Raw genomic sequence first — 23,458 nt, 5'->3', positions numbered from 1 at the left:
GTCTGCATTGCCTCTGTGTGGTTATGTATTATAATAGTAGTTGTGTAAACAAAGGAGGATCCCTCCAAAGGCTCTGAGGTCTCTGCTGGTTTGGCCGCTCATCTGTGAAATTCTGTGCACTAAAGTTTTACTTGTAGATGATCGGAGTTGAATGATCTCAATGATGAAAATGTATTCAATATTTATTTTAAAAGGTACTTAAGGGAAAGCTGTTTTTGATCTATGTTCTGGTGATTATGAGATCTGGGTAGTAAAAAGAGAGAATAGAGATGTAGGTTTGTTTTCTTGGCAGCTGATCATGCTTATAGCAACAGGGTGAGGGACTCAGACATCCTACAGTCCTACCTTAGACCAGGACTCATTTCAGATATATGGGGTATCTGATCAGATGCACATGGTAGTATACTTCCTTATCTTATTACTTTAAACTGGACAGGAACATTGTTTGCCAACCTGCTGCGCTATGACAGTATCTAGAACCATGAAAGGGCATATAATGCTGATACCAACACCCCTTGCGATTGTACCACAATATGTTAACTGTCATTTTCAACTGGACCATCATGTTCTATTTATATCAAGACATTAGTTTAAAGACACATGGACAAAAAACAGTGTGTCACTGAGAGAATCACATTGAATGGCTCAGATAAAGGCATAAAGCACCTATGGCCAGTGAACCTGATAGAGAACGGAAGAAAACATCAACGTATAGGCTGTAAAAGAGTCTGTTAAGGTGGAGATGTGGAACTGAGGTATTAAGATCAACCAATGCCCTATAGCTTTTAAGCGGCCCTATATGCATACATTGATTTCAGTGATACAGATTGACTACTGCGACTCACTTAGGGTAAGCCGTTACAGACAATGGATGGATGGATGGATGAGCTTTAATGTTTTAAAAGCAAATAATTTCACCCTTAACTCTTTCAAAATCTGTTTTAGAGCCCCCTGCAGCCATTTAAGTATATGTTACTTAATGGGCCTGGCACTGAGTCCAGCATTGTTTAGGTGTGAGGTGCCAACAATGGATCTTGGTCATTTTCCAAACACTATTTTAAATAGTGGAATGTTGTTTCTGAAACTATTTTACACCAGTATTTTAACCCATATTGCGATTTCCCCCAAAATGGCAAATAAGAAACAGTATGTGCATGTATCTGCTCTGCTTTCTGCACTTTAAAGGACACAACACAAGAAACAAACAAAATACATATAGTGATCTTACATATGCTGAATTACAATAGGGGTCACATTTGGGACTTGTCTCATGTTGGACACAGTCTGACCAGGATGCTTTTGAGTGAGTGAGTGGGTGAGTGAGTGAGGTAGCAGGGGCTGTGCGGGAGGAGCAGGGGGGAGTCGGGGGGCCAGCCAGAGGAAGGGGAGCACGCTGCTTCCTTCCTTCCCCTGCTCACTGGCACCGTGACGATCAGCAGCGAGCAGGACGGAGATGCTCCGTGGTGCGGTGCGCACTCTCTCCTCTCTCCTCCTGTCTCTCGCTGCTCCCCGCGATCACCGCACGGACTGAGCTGAGTTAACGCGAAGGCTTGTACGTGTCCACCACCACCAACCCCCCCCTCTCTGCTCCGAGAAACCGACGCCGTCTCCCATCGCCGTTTTTGAGACCGGAGATGCGTTTTTTCGGAGCTGTCTCACCGAGCGGAGAGGACAGAATAATAAAGTCTTCAGATTAAAGGTACGGGGGCACTGTTCTCTCTCAACTTAGCCTCTTTAGCATGGCGTTTCCCCCCCCCCTCTGCACGGAGACAATGATCCTGCTTTTCTGTTGTTATTATTATTAGCAGGTGACTGCGGTTATTATTAGCCATTTTACTTTCGCGGTTGCCCGTCATGTTCCGCGGAGGAGTCTTTCTTTTTAGGGGGAGCAGATTTATGGCCTAATTATGCGTAACGCACAATGAAAAATGCACTCTAATAGAGCAGCCACAGTACCTGGAGCCTGGGCTGAGCTGACATGTGAGCTGTCCACTATATTAGCCCGGCGGTGATGGAGGTTTGTTGTATTCGGGTTTGTGCTGAGTAGCCGGGACCGTGCGACGGCTGTGCGCGGCTCAGGTTTCACTACGAGCTCCCGCAGACACACAGACTGTCATTTTTTACACCGTTTTGTGTGTATGTGTGTGTGTGTGTGTGCTTGTCCTCCCACCATATCAGATATTCGGTGTGTCCAAGGAGAAACGCGGGGACGCTTTGATGTTGGTTGCCGTGTTCCGCTTTCTTCACTCGACGTTAAAGAGCAGCAATGGAATCTAATTTCAGCCCCCCTGAAAAATGTGCTTCTACATGACGTCCTTACATTTTAGGATTAGCCGAGGCTACATGAATGCTGTAACATAACACAAAGGATATACGAAGCTGACGAGCGACGTGAAGAAGCTCCTGCATTAAAACAAGAAGCACAACACAGTTATCTTATGCTAAATGAGGGACTGGATCCTCTGTGGCTCATAGGAGCAATGTGACCTTTGTGTTTCTTCCTCTGCGGGGCCTGCTCGCAGTTCAAGGACTTACACAACTGATGTGAGCAAATGATGCATTAGAGTGACAGACAGCTTTGGGTTTGAACGAGCAGAATTGACTTTGTTTTAGCTGTGTGAGGCTGCTCCTTCTCTGCCTCACAGAACATGTTCCCTTTTCAGGCAATTTTAGATTGTTTACTAATTTTAGATCCTCCAGAGCCAGAGCCAGCCTGTCATATCTCTTTTAGCTTCAGTCACACATTTCCACCGTATTCATAAAAAAGGATGTGTTTCACAGATGTGTCTCATTTGCATTTTATCAGCTTGCCTTGTGAACATGGATGAGTACCTTTCAATCCGGTGTTAATTTCTTTCTTCTTTCTTGTCTTATGGTGTGAAACAGTGATTGGATGCGTACCAAATCATTTCACCTGCTCTCATCACCTTTGAGTAGCTAAAGCTGAGCGTTGCACATCTGTCGCATAACAACATCCCTGGCAAAGGGGCGCATCCTGATTAAACTCCAGTTCTTTGTGCTGAGAGAGAGCGTCAGCAATAAAGTTGGACATGTGCAACTAATTTAATCTTCTTACCTTCTCTTTCCCAGAGGCAAATTATGCCAGCAGCATCTGAGTCGCTCCCCATGGTGACTTGCCAGCTCATTGGTCAGACCACTCTGCCCTCTTCTAGCTTCACTGTCCACCCTGGCAGGTCCGTGCTGCTGGATGTTTGTCACAGAGCCACGCCCGCACCATGAGCGCCAACGGGCCCACCCCAGACCCAGCTCCTGCCCCCGTGGCTCCAGAAGCAACCCCCGTCGCGGCCCCTGCCCCTGCTCCAGCGGCACCACCTGCTCCTCCTGCCCCAGCTGCTGCGGCCACCTCTACCATCCCGGTAGGTGCGCTTGCACAGAAGAAGCGGCAGCAGTATGCCAAAAGCAAGAAACAGGGCAGCAGTGCCAACAGTAGACCACCGAGGGCTCTGTTCTGCCTCAAACTCAACAACCCAATACGAAGGGCCTGCATCAGCCTGGTGGAGTGGAAGTATCCTTTCAATATTGACATTTGACTAAAGACCACTTCTTTATCTGTGGTAATTATTTATGCAAGGGCCTTCAACCTTGTCCTTAACCAACCTCAGTACTCCAGGTTTCCTATCCTGCCATGTAAATCAGTGATTCCAGGTTGCTCTGAGGAACCTGAGATACCAGGTGAAGACACTTAATTACACGGCAGGAAAGAAAACATGGAGGACAAGGAGTCATAGAGGGTGGGAATGGAGGTCTTGTCAAAGTAAAATCCCTCATTTCCTTAGATTGTGCCATTGTTTGCTGTTGATTGTTTTGTTAAGTTCAGGTTCTATTGCTCCCCTAATCTGTTGGCAGCTTTCTCCAGAAGTCGTTTCATTGATTTAGGGCTATAATAGCTGACAGATGGGGAGTGATAAAAGGCACAGGGCTAAAACATCTTGACGAGTGATATGAAATCATATGTTACTGTTGTTGGTAATGTTGGTTAGATAAATCTTCAGTTATGCAAGAGACACTGTTTGTAAATGGGGTACCAGCTACAAACTTAAGTTGAAAGGAGGCGACTAAAATACTGAAGCTGATCTACTGCAGATAGAGTGAGACAGTCTGGTGAGCTGGAATTATCACTAATAAAAGGCAAATACTATTTATTTGTCCCGTTACAGGAGTATAAATCTGTCCTGCATGCCAATAAGAAACATTATCAGAAGAATGTGTGAGAGGGAGGGAACATATCAAATGTCACAAGTTTGAGATATTATCACTTGATTTGAATTTATTTGTCTAAACACGCAAAAAACATATGTGTTTTCCTTAACATTTCTTTTCAGGCCATTCGATATCTTTATATTAATTGCTATCTTTGCCAACTGTATGGCCTTAGCTGTCTATGTCCCCTTCCCTGAAGATGATTCCAACTCCACAAACCATGACCTGGTGAGTAACCTCCACGTCAGAATGACTTCACCACTCATTCATCCTCTTAGTGTCCATCCCTACACCGCACACACATGCCACCGCAGGCTGACCAGTATTATTATTAGCAGCATAGTTTTCACATGAACTGAGCGGACATCGCTGAATCCTCTCACTGGTCTGGTTTGGCTCATTGTAAGGTTTCTACATTCAGCCTGTATGGTTTGCATATTGCCAGATGTGCAGATTCTGAGGTATCTGCTGTTCGCACACATAGAAACATTTTGACAACTAGCCTCATTGGTGCTTTATCATGTCATAGTTTTACTGCACAGAGGTTTTTATTCAGCTTTCTATTTTTAGAAATTTCTCGTCATTGCACCACTCTGTGCACCTTGTGCATTTATGTCTGTGTGATGAATTATGGGTGATGTAGTGTTGTAAGCATTATTCTGCAGCTGAGGGTGAGTGCTCTGCCTAAAAGCCAGACAACACGGCGAATGTGGTTCGTACACGAGCAGGATTTAGCTGTGGTGTTCAATGATTCATGACCTGCTCATGTGTCTGCAGCCATGTAGCTTTGTCTGAGAGCGGGAAGATGTTAGGCAAAGGTTAGCAGCCTGCAGTCAAAGAACAGAAAGAGCATTCCTCTGTTCATCGCCTGCTGCACTCAGTGTGCACGATAAGCTACAGCTTTTGTATGTGCCTCACAGTTTGACCTCCTGCAGGGTGACCTCAGGGTGTTTGTTTACACACAGGTGGCACACCAGAGGAAAGTAGGTCACCTGAGAAGCTATACTGTCGTCTCTGATGCGCCGTCATCCTGCTTTTAATTTGAGTTTGTGAGTAAAACTTGGAAACCAGCTGGATTTATCCCAACAACCTACTTTAGGTGACACCAGTGGAAGAAAAACAGCATTCAGACACTCACTGCGCAAGTCTTCAGAAGAAATGGAGGAAGTAGAATCTGGTATAAATATTCCTCTTGTGATGTGCCAAAGGAGCTGCAGAGCCTGGATGTGTAGTTTATTCAAGTGTTAGGAGGTGCAGCTGTCTTCAGCCAAATATAGCAGCTCCTCTGTGTTTTCCATGATAATTTATCTAAATGGCTGCTAATGAGCTCTCAGCGACAGATGCCACTCACTAATGTGTGCCCGGCCTCAGATTGATCATCGACTTTGTGCACTGTGTCGACAGCTGCACATACTGTGGTTTGTCATGTTGGTTCCTACCTGTGCCTTGGTGTGTGTGTGACGGAGGCCAGCAGGTAAGCAGAAAATACACCTCACTCCCCTTTTTAGCCCAGCGGTCAATGCTCCCTACAAGCCTGAGGTTGTTGGTTTCAAACCCCGCTTGGGTTGCACATAGCATCAACCCAGACCTGCAGGTATTGTTGTGTGAAACGCCTGTGTTAAGAATTGAGAGAATCGTCTTCATTTACATTCATATATTCAGCGTTTTATCCTCTAATGTGAGCACAGCCAAGTCTGTCTGGCAGAGGGAAAGATCATTTAAATATTGCATTGTCTACGGGTACAAAAGAACAATGAGGCTACGAGCACGGTTAAGGATTAGTGTTTAGGGTTCATGCTGAGTGTTAGGTGTTACTCATAGGATGTAATCACAGGTATGAAAGTGATCTGGAGTAAAATGAGAGATCATTTTTTGTTGGAAGGTTAAATGGAAACAAAAATGCTACACTGTACATTGAACGCTACTCTGTTGAAAGAAATAAATAGCTTAAAAAAAACATTTAGGAAAGATGCTGACGATGACATATTTTGCCTCAGTATGATTTACATTCTTAGAAAGTTTGTGTGTGCCGAGCGACTCCTCTGTACTGCAGCAGTTTTTGTTTTGAACTTATTGCACTTATTATTCTGATCCTTGTCCATTGCTACAGACAGCTTGGGATTGCTTACCCGGGACTTTGGCTTTAATGCTGCAGAAGCAACATTAAAATCAGATACCAGGGGGCAAATAATGCAATCTTTTCCTTTTTCTGTAGAGGCTGAACAATAGAAAACTTTGTAGGGCAGGTGTGCCAGCTTGGCCTCAGTTGTTCAAACAGCACTCGCAGTGTAGTTACAGAAGGAGGGAAAAACGCTGAGGTAGTTTAGAGCTCCAGCAGCCAGCAGGTAAGGTTAGAGGGAAAATTTGTCATTCCACAGCTTGGCTCTGCAGCCCCCAGAGGTGTGCGAAGCATTGATATGATATCTGAGGTAGCATGCTGAGAGGCGAGAGGTGTCAAACAAAGATCAAATAACTGCAAAGCCCGTCTCAGTGACACGATCGAATGTGATATCTCGCACAGAAACACATCGATACAGACAAGCTGGCGTCTGGGTGTGTGGACACGTGCAACAAAGTATAGATTCATTTAGTTTATACAGCAGATCACAGTCACAACATAAACAGATATATGTTCAACCAACCACCCAACCTAGACCAACCAGACCGGGGATATGGGTTGTTTGGAAATGTGTCAGTGCTGATTTCATACTGTGAGTGTACACAGTGGTTGGTTGACGTGTTGCCAGTGTGAGTTAGCACAGAGCGGTGCTGCAAAGTCACCGTAAAGGCGCGAGGCTGCTCGTGGTGGTTAAATGCAGCGGAGCATTATAAATAGAAAGCAATTTCCTCCTCAGGCAGAACTCAGGGCAAAGGACTTTTAGGCTCGTGATCACCAGGAGGCACATGTGAGGCAACAGGATGTAAACACCAGGCTAATGTGAGGGTTTGACTGATGATTTTACCAGCCTGACTCAGAAGGACGGAATTCATTTGGGCTGAGTGATTATCGCTTCCAATTCCCCCCAAATCCAAGCGTCTATAAGGAGAGAGAGAGAGGTAAACTAGGCCAATGCACAGTGATTGTGCGGCGTAAGTGCTGGCTGCTCCCCATTACTGTGCCTTTGAACGACTTCTGCTCACCTGATTTGAGCCCCTCAGACTTTCACCTCCTTGAAGAACACAGAAAGGGATTCAGTGGGAACGCGTTTGGCTTTGGGCGATGCTGCTATATCAGCTGTGGAGGTTTTTGGACCGCACCAGAAAAGGCTTGCATTAAAGTCCTATAAAGCAGAAGTGTGTGTGTGTGTGGGGTTAAGATCTTATCAACCGGCTCTGATACACAATCCATATTTGAGAGACAACTAACACAATCTCTCTATTCATGTCATACTAAGCTCTCCTACGTTGCTCTTTCCTGGTGTCCTCTGTATAGACAGCGTGCACGTGCTGTGTCCTGGCTGTGACTTTGTCTCTTCATCAGCCACCTTACACAGGGGACGGACAAAAACGAGGCACCCCACCCCCGCCGCTTTGGTTATTTCCGACTTATCTATCTGAGACTCAACACCACAGGCGGCTTCTGCAGAAGGTGGCCGCGCTGGATGACCTTTATATGGAGAATGTGATTCACACATTGGATTCTTAGTAAGGCGACATGCGGCGAGTCTGGTATCGTGCAGCCTTCGCCTTGGACCATTGTTATTGCGTAACACCAGAACCGCAGAGCTATTTATTCTACCGGGGACAAAAGGACGCAAAGATGTACAGAATGTATGGGATGTCCTCACACTAACAAGGAAAGCAATAGAAAGGTCGTCTGCATGCAGGTGGTGAATCTGTGTCACATTTTGCTATTATCGCAACTGGGCAGTGTTTATAAATTGTGAATCGTTTTTTGATTGATAGGTTCCATAAATAATTGCTTGAAAGAAGATTGTTATTGTTGCTCAACACATTTAGTTTGCTCACAAGAAGCTATAAACGCGATAAAGCAAAACAACAGTTCAGCAACCGACACAATTACAAGCAAGATGGCTAAGGTTGTGACACTGGCCGAACCCTCTGCGCCATCTGTAGGTCATCTCTAGGTCATCTGTAGGTCGTCTGTAGGTCAGCAGGCGGCCACAGGTTTGAATACTGTGCGGATGGGCTAATGGTGTAGTTTCATCAGGTTTGCCCCGAGGCGTCTAGTGTGACTTCAGATACACACAGTTTAACTCCAGTGAATTCTCAGGCCTGTTGCGCAACAAGAGAAGAGCCACACGATAGCAAAATGTGATGTTCAAACTGTTCAACACGATGCTAATTCATGTTGCTTTCACATGCGACAGGGGCAGATGCATCAAATGTACGTTCTTCAAAAAAACAGGCTATTATGAAGAGGTTTTTTGTGGTATAAATACGCATCGACAACAACAAACACAGCGGTGAGCTCTGACTAACTGATCAAAGTCACTAATTTACAATCACATCAGTCTTCATCTGGAGGTAAACAGAAGAAGAATGAATCCCTTTTGCTCCATCTGCCTACTTTAAAGATGCATGACTCATCACCTTTTAAACAGTTTCTACAGAATGAAGTAGAATTTTCACTCCTTGTGCACACTGGTGCTGGTGCAGCTGTGTGTGTGTGTGTGTGTGGGTGTGTTGCAAAAGCTGGAAAACACGTAATTCCCCTCTGAAATGTTTTTTTTCCCAAAAGTGGTACCGCTCACCGTGAGATAATTACCTTTAATCTGCCGCTCTGCGTTAGTCATTGTGTGCTTTGTAATGCCGGCAGTTGTTAATGTTTTGCTGCACGCGGAATAATTAGCACATGGCAGAGTTTATTTTGATGCAGTGGCCTTATTCTGTGACACGATTCCACTCTGGGGAGCAGGAAGTGTGTTTAATGACACGGATGTCCATATGAGGAGCACTTATTGGGTTTGTGTGTCAGCGGTTTGGTTGCACATTGTGGTGCGTAAGCGTGTGTTACAGATGAAGCTCTTGGCTGTGTGTGTGTGTGTGTGTGTGTGTGTGTGTGTGTGTGTGTGTGTGTGTGTGTGTGTGTGTGTGTGTGTGTGTGTGTGTGTAAAAGCTGGCACGAGCAGCAGCGTCTGGACTAAGGCCTCCCATAGAGATGATGGTAAAAGTCTGTGTTTAGTCACTTAATGTAACTGCTCATTTGTGGCTCACGCGAACATTGTCCCTGCTTGCTGTCTCGAATGTGTATTTCTGGTATGTGTGAGAGTTGTGTTTGTGTGTGTGTGTGTTTGTGTGTGTGTGTGAGAGGGAGGGAGAGACAGAAAACAAGCGAGAGGGAGTTTGTAAGAGAGAGAGAGAGACTCAGAGCTATATTGTTTGTAGTATCCGTCCCCGTAGTAAATTTGCTGTTCAAAGAAGAGGTTCATAGTTTTTTGATCCTGTTATTCAAGAGAAATATTGTAGATTTTTTTATGTTTTCATACGAGAAAGCATGAATCTCAACTTATTAAATACCCATTTTATTGTAATGGACTCTAAGACTACTGAGGTTGTTTTCCTAGTTTAATCATAATTTTCTATCTTGAAGAAGTGCATCTAATCAAATTAATTCAGACAGATTCAACAGTTCAGCTCTGATTCGTTGTCATTTGGATCCAATAAAGTGCTTCACAGTGTAATTGAAAACGCTGATGAAGATAAAAGCAATGAGTGAAACCAATCAGGGGCTGCTTGATGAACATAACTGTGCTGATTTTAATATTCAATCACTCACTCACCTATCACAATGTTTGGAGCGATGTCATCTTGTGTGTTGGTTGAGGAGGACAGCTTCCGTGTGCCGGTCAAACACGTGTGGCGAGCGTTGGCAACAAACAGACGCAGCTTCTTCATTTTTCAGTTTGATCTGATTGATTTGTCATGAAAATGCAGGTTGGGAATGTTGGCAGTTTTATTCATAATTTGCCTTCTGCGCTTGCATGTGTGTGTGTGTGTGCGCGCTATGTGTATGTGTGTGAGTGGGTTTGATTATTTCCGAGTTTCCCTCAGAGTATTTATATTTACACTGTGTGAAATGAGAAAGCAGTTCTTAAAATACACATGACGGTTTTATTCCCAGTGAGGTTACAGATACAGCATTTGATTTGTTCCCTGCACCTACAGTCACGTGTGTGTTACTGTTTCTGCTTTAAAATATGTGTGTGTGTGAGAGTGTGAGAGAGAGAGAGAAAGCAGCGGCGAGGGTGACAATAATAAGAAGAGAGAGAGAGAGAGAGAGAGAGAGAGAGAGAGAGCGCAGTGATCGAAGCTTGAGGAAGAGGCGTGACACTACTGGAGAACGTGCCGGAAATGTTTTGTCGATCACCGATGCGTGTGAATCATGACTCGACCCGTTTCTGAACACCAACCAACATGAGCTGATATTTCAAAGCAACTCGCTTAACGTCCAGAAACAGACTTTTAATGAAGGAGAAGCAAGACTTGTGATTTCTTTGATTTTATGAGTCCAGTAGTTCAGTACTCAACATCAGGGCATTTGAACAAAACAAAAACTGAAGTTAATGTTTCTTTAGCACATGTAAGAAGTAACAAACATACATCCTTCTAAAGTCCTTAGTAGAGGGCGTACACTGCCCACTGTGTGCATAACATAAACACAAAACCTGTGTATGATACACAGATGAACGCACATACCAGCATATTTATTTACTGTGCAAACCTGCAGGAGTAGGCGGTGAGGAAGCGCTCACTGCTGCCGTGCCCCCCCCCCCCCCCCCGACCCTCCGGCTTGCCTGGATGGCAACGACTGATCTGTAGAGACGGGAGAGGGAGGGAGAGAGAGATAGAGAGGGAGAGAGAGAGAGAGAGAGTGTGGGGGAGGGTGTGAACAGGAGAGTGATGTGGGAAGTCGTGTGCGTGTGTGCGTGTGTGCGTGCGTGCGTGTGTACAGAATCCGATCCTAAACAGGACGTGTCTGTCCTCAAACTGTCCCTCTGCTACTATCTATAGTTGTATCTATAGTTTGCTTGGTTAAAAGCCAATAAACACAGTGGCTCCTCCAGTTGCTGCACCATCAGGTTAGCTGTGTGTGTGTATGTGTGTGTGTACACAATCTCTACTGTACTGTACCAAGTACATTACGTTCTAAAGCGGTATTGTTGCTTACAGTGTGTTTTCTCTGCTTGAAAGGCTCTGGTCACACACTGATATCAAACACGCATGATGTCACCATGACTCATGTGACTCTGGGCTTCGTGCCACACGCTCAGAAGTGCCTTTTCATGCGCACACACGCACACACACACACACATACACACACACATGTAGCTACACACTACACACTCAGGTGTTCATGACATGAAGAAACACACCAAACAGAGTTCTCACTGAACACATTCACACCCATCATTCATTTAAATCGTATATCAGGACATTTATCAGTCTGAGTCTACTCTAGATGATATTCAATTGAACTCATTATCATCTCTCTTGTTTTTGTCACTTTAATGCCAGTAGATTAGGGTCATGTTTTATGGTCACACATCTTCTCTGCCTCTCTCTATACTGTCATCATTATGTAACATCAAACACTGATATTTATGTGTTGGACTTAGACTTCCTCATCACACAGTACCTTCAGTGTGACCTTTCTTATTCTGCATCCTGTTTGTGTTTAGAAATAGAGGCGTTTGGTTGGAATCATTACTCATAAAGCCAACCGTATTTTAATAGAGCGCAGTGCTGCTTCCTGTGAGGCGCTTCAGTGTGTAAAAGGTAGAAGATGTTACTTCAAACCGCCAGCGAGCGTCCTTGATGTCAGTCTTCTCTCTTTTCAGTCAAGAACAAAGTCGAGTTCAGCATTGTGAACCCTTCCGTTTCTATGACGCTGCCACAGTGCGGATATGATTTAGATGATAAATCACAATCCTTAGATGTAATCATTGGACGGGATCATCTCTTACGGCTTGTTTAGGTTGAAGAACAGAAGCAACAGAAGCTAAATTAGTCTCAATCCATGATCCAGTTGCCTCCAGTGTGCACAGTAGCACAACAATAGTCCTGTAATTGACAAATTGTTTTGTTGGCTCCCTTTCTCCTCCTCTCTGTTACAATCCATTATGCACAAACTGTGTTTCCGTGTGTATCCAGGGGAATGATGCCTCTCATCAGCGCGGCGGACGAGCTCGTCTGCATTCTTAATAGCTTCATGTTGTCAGCCGGCCTCATTCACATTCTGTTGGACGCCGCAGGGTCCAGCGGGTTTGGCGTCCTTTGTCATATGGCGAACTGCACTCTGTGAGCGTGCGAGCCCAACATGGTGCTGCCTGTAGGATGAACGCCACAGCCTTAATGTGTGTGTGTGTGTGTGTGTGTGTGTGTGTGTGTGTGTGTGTGTTGTGAGAGAGGCACTGAGTATGTAAGTGAATTGTAGCAAGTGAAGTGATTTATTAATTGCTGATAATATTCCTATACTGTGTATACGCATATTGTATATCGACTGTATATGGAAAACTACACTAAAGTAAATCAACAAAGTAGAGTCAGAGATACTCATGATACTATACTGTATATGCTGAGCTTAGTATCTTTACATTTGCAGCTGTAACCACAGAGGGGGAAAGAAATGTATTCCGTTTTTCTGTTAAGGTACATCAGCAGAGTTTTGTGTATGAATCTGTTGTTGTTGTGCAGTGAAATGAATCCTTATTTACACTGCAGTGTGTGTGTGTGTGTGTGTGTGTGTGTGTGTGTGTGTGCGTGTGTGCGTGTGTGTGTGTGTGTGTGGGTGTGTGGGTGGGTGGGTGGGTGGGTGGGTGGGGTGTGTGTGCGCGCGCGCTGCAGCCCGAGCATGCTCTGTCAGCCCTGAGCCTGACTCAACCTTTTACTTGGGTAACAAAGACGGTCCGGGCCTCTTTATTCTGGGCTAAGTGCTTCTCTTCTGCCGCACTAAACTGTTAACAAAACGGCAAAAACGAGCCCCGCAGCCGCGTAATACGTCGGAGGAGAACACGAAGGAGCAGGAGGATTAAGGAATCCCGCAGGAGGGAGGAGGGTGTGTATTGTATGCGAAATGAATCCAGTGCGCTCCTCACACGTGAAGTGAAATGAGTGTGTCTTATACAGCCTCGCTTATGGTTTGGTGGTAAAGAACGCCGGCCTGTGCGCAGAGTTGATGTTGCTCTTCCTCGTGTCAGATTGATGAAGAGGGCCTCTCTGCTTTGCCAGGAGATGTGTGGGTCCGCCTCACGTTGCTCCACCAATGTGCCCATCCCACAGACAAACACTGGCAGCCTCTCGGTTCAATGACATCCACACACCCACCCACACACACACACACACACACACACACACACACACTGCCTTCACCTGCCAACTGCGTTCCCGCTTCGCTTCTCAGCTGTACGTCCCGCTCGACCTCAACCCAGCGGCTGAGTGTTCCCGTGTTCTCTCTCTCTCTGTGCAGTGCTGAGTTGCATCATTGGCTCTCTCCTCCCCGTCGTGCCCTCGGAGTGAAGCCACTTTTACTGAAAGTGCGTTTGCTTCTGTCAGACACACTGATGCATTAAAAACCCAGAACTCATTTTGAATACAGAGCATTTTGTCTTTTTATTTTTTTTTGTAATGTAAACAGTTTGTATGCAGCTGAGGCTCAAGGTGGATTCCTAACAGTAAAGTACACAAACTATACTTTGTCTCTAGCTGCTGATCCTGCTCAGGCCGTGTGTGTGTGTGTGCGGTTGGGGGGAGGGGAGGGGGTCCGGAGGAGGGTCGTAAAACTCTGGTCTAATACCCCGGAGGCACGCAAGCACAATTTGTTTAGCAAAGCAATGAAAATCAGGTATTTATGCCTCAGTGGGCTGAATGTGACATTTTTATTGCTCTGTTTGTTATAGTTTCCATTAGCGCCGCTGCTTCCATCATCGCTGACAAATATGCAAATCTGTTGCACATACGGGAAATCAAACATGTCATAAGTGATAAGCTAAACCAGCGTGCAGGGTGTTTTTGAGAAATGTCTTTTGGGATTAAATGGTAAATACGGCGACAGGTTAAGCAGGCTGGTGTGTTTGCACAGGTGTGTGTTCACTCGCAGCCAAAGAACTGCAGATCCTCTCAGTGTTGATTTGAGGTCGCAGAAATGAAATAAAAAGAACCGTGGTTTTACCTGGATGCAAACTTTATATTTATGCGTGATTAACATGTCGCAGCCAAATCAGGTCAGAGTGAGACGGTGGTTGTTGTCTGATGCGTTACATTGATTGGACTTCTCCAGCGTGCAGCGAAAGGCAGCGTGTGAGATTGATAAACTGGATTATCTCTGGAGTCATCCTCCTTTTCCTGAAGTTGACATTTCTCTCAAATGTGCACTTGCTGTTTCGCTCCGTCGGGCACATTGATTAAAGTCACAGAGCAGGAGCCGATTGTTTACACGCACGTACGCGCACACACACACACACACACACACACCTCACCCGTCTCTGAGTGTGTGTGCAGGTATGTGATGTCTTTGTGTTGTCCAAATCCATCCATCACATTCAAATTTCCATTAGATTCATTCTCCCTCTACCTATCTCACTCTCTCTTCCTCTCTGCAGGAAACAGTGGAGTATGCCTTCCTCATCATTTTCACGATCGAGACCTTTCTGAAGATCATCGCCTACGGTTTGGTGATGCACCAGAATGCGTACGTACGGAACGGTTGGAACATGCTGGATTTCGTCATTGTCGTCATAGGGTAAGCGTTAAATTCACCAAAATGCAAATGCTTCTTATCTCTCTCTCTCTGTGGGTGTGTGTGTGTGTGTGTGTGTGTGTGTGTGTGTGTGTGTGTGTGTGTGTGTGTGTGTGATTCTCTCCTACGTGCTGCTGTAGTGCATGTTACATCAGCTGATTTGAAATGCAGTCTGCGTCTCTCTGTTTGCAGAGCAGGTCGGGAGGTTTTGTTATGCCGGTTCGGGATTCAAGATTTTGCACTCTGATGTGTCTGTGTGTGTGTGTGTGTGTGTGTGTGTGTGTGTGTGTTTAGCAGTGTTTCTGAGATTGGCAGCCAGTTAAATTTAAAGTTGATTAAGCCTCTTCTCCGAGTGGCCAAGTGTTAATGGGGACCCTCACACACCCACAGTATATGACCCAGAAAAGACAGGGAGGATAAATCAGAGCGTTACCACCGCTGGAGTGAGTCATCATCTCGCCATACTTCATCTCTCTTTCTCTCCCTCTCTCTCTCCTCCCATCCTCCCTCTATCTCTTTCTCTTTCCCTCTCTCTCTCTGCTTTCACTGAGTGTCTCTTGCTCTTATTCCTTCCCCCCCTCTTTTCCTTTTTGGTCCCAGATTGTTAAGCCTCACACTTCTCCCCTCTCACACTGCCCTCATTCCTTCTCTCTCTCTCTCTCTCTCTCTCTCTCGCCCTCTCTCTCTCTCCTCTTATTATCGTCACCCTCGCCGCTGCTTCCTCTTCCTCCTCTATCTCTCCTCCCCTCTCCCTTCCCTTGCCTCCTCCAACACACACAGTCCAGTGGGTAGCTAGGTCAGATCTCTGTCTCTCTGTGTGTTTGTGTGTGTGTGTGTGTGTGTGTTTGGCATGGCATGCAGGCTTGATCTGCCATGCAGTCAGATGAAAAGATGGCTGCTCCCGCTATGAGGAGTGACTACCGCTGTTAAATCACCGGAACGACACGCTGAAGTCAAACTGCCACTCTCCGATGTCACCGTGCGGCTGTGCAACTATAGCCGGGAAAAGTCTGTGTAACTTCATATCAAAGTTCAATCTGTATTACAACACACAGACAGACAGGCAGCGTGTGTTGCATTTAAAGGCCGTTTTCTTTTCCGCTTATTTTGTTTTGCTCCACCGACCGCCGGGGCGTTTCTTTCCCCTTGCGCTTGACTTTCCTCGCCAGCGCATCCCTGTCTCTGTTAGTCATTTAGTGCTGGAAGGTAGCAGGCTGCTGGGCGATCACAGCTTTTCTAATGGGAACAGCTGCCTTCTACTGCAGCAAACAGGTTGATGGCGAAACGCGAGCCGTTAAAAAACCCAAACTGTGAGCTATAAGCCACTAAAAGCGGGTGGAGTCGAGTTAAATCTCTCTGGGCGACCCCCCTTCGCCCTTACACACAGTGATTTGAGTCTTAACATGAATGATTTTGATGATGATATATCATGGAAGGTAAAGAACTCGCTTCTTTTTCACACGAGGCGAGGCGAGTAAAAAGCCCCAGAGGTTCCGGCTCAGCGTCCCAGCTGCGACTCGGCGTAACATAAGTCTGAACAGAATGTGCTGAAAGACGTAAAGATCTCCCTCCAGCAGGGATCCAACACCGCTCTTACTGCACAGCTTTCAAACTCGGGTGTGATGTATGGAGACGACTTCCCCTCTTGGCGAGGAGGGCAGCGATTAAATGAAGTGTCCTCTTCCAGGATGAGACTTTTTATTCATTATATTAGACTACAGTAGTAAATCCCTCCGACGGTCCGTTTATCTGCAGTACAGTCGCAGCTCTTATGTTGTTTGAGATCATGGTACGTTTAAGCCACGATCAGAGGGACCCAACGTCTTCGTCCAATGGAATAAGTCATCAAAAGTTCCCCAGATATAGGGAACTACAGTCTATTTCACTTTATCAGTGGAAGAGAGCATTTTAATCAACATCAATCCTGTGTGTCACTATCAGGCAATGGAGTGACGCCCAGGAAGAGGGGCTTGTGTGTGTGTGTGTGTGTTTGTGTGTGTGTGTGTGTGTGTGTGTGTGTGTGTGTGTGTGTGTGTGTGTGTGTGCGCTCTATATCTGGCAGCAGCACTCTGAAACAGCTGCAGTTTCTCGAGCCGTGAGCCGATGAATAGAGAGTCACAATAGCCCAAATGAGTTGAAACAAAAGCGTGCATGATGGATGGAAAAATGGAGGAGGAACATGATGAACGACTCACCGAGGGGCGTGATCATCTGTAGGAAACTAAGAAAGACGCCTTACAGAGTTAAATATAATTCCGATTTATTGTGAGAAGTGAATGAAATGTATTGATCAGGAGGCAGACAACTATGTTTCCGTGTGTTTGCAGAGGAAACGGTACACTTGCGAAACTCCCAAACCAAGGCAGTAAAATTAGAAATTAAATGTTTTCCCCTTTATAATTGTGTTACAGTGGCAGTTTGTGAAAAATCGGTATACTCGGAACCTTTTATTCAGCAGAAATCCGCACCATCAAATTGAGCGAATCCCCTGGTGGAACGTAGCGAGATAGCAAACGTAAGAAGAACATTCCGCTGAGCTGTGGAAATCCAGAGTTTATCGCTTTTTCAAATGAGAACCCATCAGTTGTATCGGCGATCAAAGAATTGCAAGTCAAAGCAGTTTTTTTTTTTGTCTGTTTGTCTTCTGTCAGACTGTTTAGTGTCGTCTTGGAGGTTTTGACCAAAGATGAGAAGGGACAAGGGAAACAGGAGGAGCCCCACCCGTCCATGCAAGGCCACGGAAGCAAGTCGGGCGGATTCGACGTCAAAGCCCTCCGAGCCTTCCGCGTGCTGCGACCCCTGCGGCTGGTCTCAGGAGTACCCAGTGAGCGGGCGCACACACTCATCGCACGAACACACACACACACACGAGCGTGCAGCACCATCCCTTCTCCTTTTTTCATTGCCAAATTTTCTTTGACTTTGCATACAACAAACGGTGGTAGTTATTCCCCCCCTCTCCCTCCCTCCCACCCTCACACTCCCCACGCTCTGCTCGGTTCTGCGCCATGACTTCCAGATGGTCCTCGTGCTCCCCGAGGGCGCTGACTCCACATCAACACCCCAGAGACACAAGCGCTGGGTGCAATAGGAGCGTCAGGCTTAGAGGAAAACACTTCTGACATGCACGTGTCTGGCATATATACGTTTATGTGTACATAGCAACATACAGTACTCACATCAGAGGGGAGTCATACATTTTCAGATGTCAAATATCAGATGTGCATTTATTCTTCTTAGGCGTTTAAAAGCTTAAAAAAACTCATTCTATTGCTTTATATCTCTGCTTTCTTAACGGTTCTTTATTGATTCCCTCAAAAATGTACTCGTAGATTTGGTGACCTCAGAGTTCTATGGATGTTATTGTTTTTCCTTAAAGTCCTGTGTTCATTCATGGTGGGCGTGTCCTTGTTGTGCAGGTTTACAGGTGGTGTTGAACTCCATCATTAAAGCCATGGTCCCTCTCCTTCACATCGCCCTCCTGGTCTTGTTTGTAATCATCATCTACGCCATTATCGGCCTGGAGCTTTTCATCGGCAAAATGCACGCAAGCTGCTACTATATTGGCTCAGGTACGTCTCCGTCGTTACGGTTACACCACACGCATCCGTCCGATCAGTTTAATTTACCGTTTGACTATTCGTCCGCAGAGGTGATCGAGGAGGAACCGGCACCGTGCGCCATCTCGGGCCACGGACGCCAGTGCCCCATCAACGGCACCCAGTGCAGGGAAGGCTGGCAAGGACCCAACGGTGGTATCACCAACTTCGACAACTTCCTGTTTGCCATGCTGACGGTGTTTCAGTGCATCACCATGGAGGGTTGGACTGAAGTGCTGTACTGGGTGAGTCTTCTCCGCTGTCCTCTCAGCCCCGTCGACCTGTGACCTCTGCACGCCGTCGGCTCCAAACGTCCGCTCGGATCAGACGCCACCAAGCGGGAATGTGACTGACGCGGCGATGACAACATGCTGATGTTTCTCCTGAGGCTGCTCTTTTATGATTGATCGACTAAATGATTGAACACATCCAACAATCAAAATACAATCAAAATTAATTTCCCTACATCCATTGACTGAAAATGACAGTGTTTTTTTTTCACGTTTAAAAATGTTTTTAGCAACTTTCACGCCAATTCTATCCAATTTTTCACCAAATTTTGTAGCTGAATTTGCACAAAACTATGATTTGGAAGCGAGCAGCTGATCCGCTCGACAAAGCTCCACTTTTGAATAACACGTTCGACCTTTGGGCTGATGATGAAGATGTCCCCTAATGTTGGACGAGTGGAAAATGAAGCAATCAGGTCGTTTGTCTTTGCGATTAGAGATTTTCTGACACATTCACATATCAACTCTGAGCAATCCTGCATATTTTAATGGCATTTGGACGCCAGCTGGCACTCAAACGATGAGATGAATGTAAAAAATTGACGCAGATCCAGATGCTTTTGTTCCAATTTCCAACTCTTTCTAGTCTTAAACCTGTTCTGTTCTTCTTTTCCCGCCACTTTTACACCTTTAACACCTGTTCTTCCCTTCTCTCTGTTCTCTTCTTCCCTTCTCTCTTCCCGCTCCTCTCTGAACCGCATGGCCTCTTGTTCCCCCTGCAGATGAACGATGCTATGGGCTTTGAGCTTCCCTGGGTGTACTTTGTCAGTCTTGTGATCTTCGGCTCCTTTTTCGTTCTTAACCTGGTTTTGGGTGTGCTGAGCGGGTAAGCACCTTCTTCTCTCTGCGGCGAGCTTCTCTGTCTGTGTGCGGGCGTGTGTGTGTCTACGTCTGTGTGTGTGTGTGCGTCTGTGTGTGCGTGCGTGTGTATTAATCAAAGCTGCTCTTGGCTCTAACAGGTCAACGATGCCATCGGAATGGGAACACCTGCGATTTATTTTGTTAGCCTGATCATTCTTGGCTCCTTTTTCGTGCTTAACCTTGTGTTGGGTGTTTTAAGTGGGTAAGAGGAAGAGTAGTGCTGTGTGTAGAGTGTGTGTGTGCTGTGGTTTGGTGTGCGCCGTTGCACTGCTTGCTGTGTGTAAGTTACACCGCGAAGCTTATAAATATATACTGTATATAGACGCCCTCTCACCGCACAGGTCCTGGAAAAATCATTATGAAAACATGTAGTTATATCAAACCAGCGCCTTATATTATCGCAACGTATTCTTCTTTGACCTTTGTCCGCCTCACATTATTGCATCGCATTTCCACAACAACTGCAAAGTGAGCGTTTCCTCTCACAGCCTGTCCCCATCCCGCCGGCCCAGCCTCCGGAGAGAGAAATTAATCTTATTCCTCGCCCTTCACTCTCTCTCTCTCTCTCTCTCTCTCTCTCCCTCTCTCCCTCTCTCGGCGCTCCCTAAGCTCTCTCAGACCCCACTTTGCTTCCCCATCTCAGGGGTGGGGGTGGAGTATTACAGCCGAATTAACTCAGGATGGTCGTCCAGCCCCGGCAAAAGACGTTTAAAGGGAAAGCCGAGCTGAGGTTAATGTAAAACTCCGGCTCATTGCTCTGGGCTGCTAGAGACTGCAATAGTGAATAAAAGACCCCGATTTACGCCCAAGATCAGTGGCGACAGAAGCACAATCACTGTATTAAACATCTCCGTCAACTTCACATATATCATCTACATCCATTTTTGTAGTATTCCCAATCTCTCTGCCGCGCTGCATTCTTCTTCTTCTCCTCTCCTCCGAACTCTTAGATGCGGCGTTCTTTCTACAGCACCACTGCAGTGCCTCTGTAGTATGCAGATCTTATGTTGTGTGGCGTGAATTGAAGTGCTGTGCAGATGCAGCACATCTCTTGAAACCACGCGTGTGTGTGTGTGTGTGTGTGTGTGTGTTGTAGGCCTTATTTGCCTTTCTATGAATATTATGCTGTGTTATGGAATCATACACTGCTGCATCTCTGTACTGTAGTGCTGTGTTGTCTCCCTCCAGTGGTCAGGGTTACAAACACACACATTACATTACAGTCATGATTGAGAAAAGTGTGGTTCTAACAGCATAGAGGAGTTAGTGAAGGAGGTCGAAGTAATTTATCTACATGTAGTTTGCAGTGAACAAAGGTTCCTCATGTACGTGTGTTACATGTTAATTTGTGTGTGTGTGTGTGTGTTGCTTGTGTTTACTCCTGCAAACCAAAGAGAGTTCTCCAAAGAGAGAGAAAAGGCCAAAGCTCGCGGAGACTTCCAGAAGCTGCGTGAGAAGCAGCAGCTGGAGGAGGACCTGAAAGGTTACCTGGACTGGATCACTCAGGCCGAGGACATCGACCCCGAGGACGAAGGAGACGAGGACGGCTGCAAGCGCAACCGTAAGCACCTTGTCCCCAACTCTGTCCTTCACACGGCCGAGCGGCCAGTAAGCGACCTTCATCATCCAGCTCGTTCTTGCAGGAAGGCGTTTGACTTCACGTCCGTGGAGGAAAAAGGAGATGGAACACGTACAGTAACTGGAGCAGGGAAACTCCTAATCCAAATCCTCTTTATATAAGCAGCACATGATGCAGAACAGAGAAGGTGCTTTACCTTATAGTTTGAATGGAGGCGCTCTGCTCTGCGTCAGCTAAACTGAACATACGAGCCGAGTACGTGTACATAATGTGAGCGTAGCATGTGCTGCTTCATCGCCGCCTCTTCCTCTCGTCTTTTCCTATTCCTCCCCTTATACCTTCAAACCTTCAAAGTGACAGTAAGAAATATTTCAAGTGAAGTAAAAGGTGTTAACTTAAAGGACTAGACCAGTGATTCTGCATGTTTAAGTACAAATCACATACATATGTGACATTATCAAAACAATGCTTCTGTGTTTTAGATGCTTTTAATGTATTTGTTTCTGGTTAAAGCGGGTCCCTGTTGCTTCCTTTCATTGGATTTTGAAACAGTCTATTGATTAATTTAACAACCTGTTTTTCGGAAATCATTCTATTGCTCACTCAGAAAAAATGACTACAAAAGGGTTTTCTGACGTAGACAGTAGTTTGTAGAAATACGTATCAAATTTCTGTATTTACCTTACTCAAAATCTAAAACACCTATATCAGAACACACACTCGCTATGCCTGTGATGAAGGTGTGTGTGTGTGTGTGTGTTGATATATCCAATAATGTTTTTGCATGATTTCCCTTATTAAACCTCTACGGCGCTCTCGAGTGGCCATAGTACCAAAGTTCAGCACACACAAACACACACACACACCTGGTTTACTTTTTGAAAGTATATTTGAAAATAGTCCTGGTGTCGCATCCTGTCTTGATGGATACTGGACCTTATTTAACGTTTGGTTATGTAAAATTAGTTGAAAGGGAAAAACGACACAAAATTCCTTTTCGTTTTTTTCTGATTATTGTTTCAGAATCAGAATTCCAGTGAATGGAAGCGAACCAGACCCAGATAGCCGACTTGTTTCCACTACATTCTACGAAAATCATTTAGCACATTCATCCCAGTGAACATGGAGTCTGCATTTACCTCAGTCAAAGCGTTACATTCATGTTTCTCGGCGACGCAGAATGTTAAAATCAATCTGCACATTTAACCGCATGAAGACACAAACATAACAGGAACCTCACACACGCAGATTGGATGCTCTCTGCGATGGATGAAACGCACACTTAATGCTCAGCAGTATAACATAGAAGTGTGTGTGTGTGGTCCTTTAAGCTGTAGTGGCAGTGTGAGGAGGAGGAGGAAGGTCCATGATGCTTTTCTTCAAACATTCATCCTGGCTTTCGATGTGTGTCAATGTTTAAGTTTGCGTTGTAGCATGTGAGCTCGGGGCCTCGTCACCCTGCAGGCTCGCCTCTGTGACTAACGGCTCTCCGTCTTGTTCTTACCCCCCTCAGTGTCTGCTGCCCCCTGTGGCTCCCGGTGGTCTTGTCGTTGGATTGTGTTCCTTTTCAATACCGTTTGTTGTTATTGTTGTTGTTGATGTTGTTGTTGTTGTCCTGTGTGGGTTGTGCGCTCTGACCGTGTTGATGGCAGCTCATTCTCGCCCTCCCCTCCCCATGTCTCTCTGCTGTGCCATTGTGTCTGAACGCATGGGCTTGCATGCATTACACATGAAGGGGTGACTCTGGCTGACCTCACCGAGAAGAAGAAGGGAAGGTTCGGGTGGTTCAGCCAGTCCTCCGACACTCATGGTAAATCATGGGGTTTCCCTTCAGTGTTCTCGACTGTGTGTGAGTGTGTGTGTGAGTGAGAGAGAGAGAGAGAGAGAGAGAGAGAGAGAGAGAGAGAGAGAGAGAGAGAGAGAGAGAGAGAGAGAGAGAGAGAGAGAGAGAGAGAGAGAGAGAGAGAGAGAGAGAGAGAGAGAGAGAGAGAGAGAGAGAGAGAGAGAGAGAGAGAGAGAGAGAGAGAGAGAGAGAGAGAGAGAGAGAGAGAGAGAGAGAGAGAGAGAGAGAGAGACACTTTTCCTTGACTCTAAACTGTAAGGATGCTAATCCAAAGAAAGAGTGTTATCGGTTTTAAGATTAGAAGGAACCAACATAGAGGAGTTTAAAGCTCTGGGGTTTGTGGAGAATAAAATATGAGAAAAATAA

The 23,458-nt window shown here is 45.8% G+C and overlaps 1 protein-coding gene across 1 annotated transcript in view; it reads left to right on the top strand.

The window, feature by feature from the left end:
* The first annotated feature begins 4,343 nt into the window (after positions 1-4,343).
* The window catches only part of cacna1da (calcium channel, voltage-dependent, L type, alpha 1D subunit, a), a 45,403-nt gene continuing 26,288 nt past the window's right edge, over positions 4,344-23,458 (top strand). The window contains exons 1-8 of the mRNA XM_076156777.1: positions 4,344-4,449; positions 14,784-14,923; positions 17,572-17,744; positions 18,340-18,492; positions 18,571-18,764; positions 19,532-19,635; positions 21,065-21,231; positions 22,985-23,059. Coding sequence (XP_076012892.1) covers positions 4,387-4,449; positions 14,784-14,923; positions 17,572-17,744; positions 18,340-18,492; positions 18,571-18,764; positions 19,532-19,635; positions 21,065-21,231; positions 22,985-23,059 — 1,069 coding nt within the window. The 5' untranslated portion in view covers positions 4,344-4,386. The remainder of the gene's footprint in view (positions 4,450-14,783; positions 14,924-17,571; positions 17,745-18,339; positions 18,493-18,570; positions 18,765-19,531; positions 19,636-21,064; positions 21,232-22,984; positions 23,060-23,458) is intronic.

Source organism: Genypterus blacodes, unplaced genomic scaffold (assembly GCF_046128005.1).
Source record: "Genypterus blacodes isolate CSIRO-AG114 ecotype Tasmania unplaced genomic scaffold, CSIRO-AGI_Gbla_v1 ptg000070l_1, whole genome shotgun sequence".
Lineage (NCBI taxonomy): Eukaryota > Metazoa > Chordata > Actinopteri > Ophidiiformes > Ophidiidae > Genypterus > Genypterus blacodes.
Note: the sequence above shows the minus strand (reverse complement) of the source record. Positions and strands in the feature narration are given on the sequence as shown.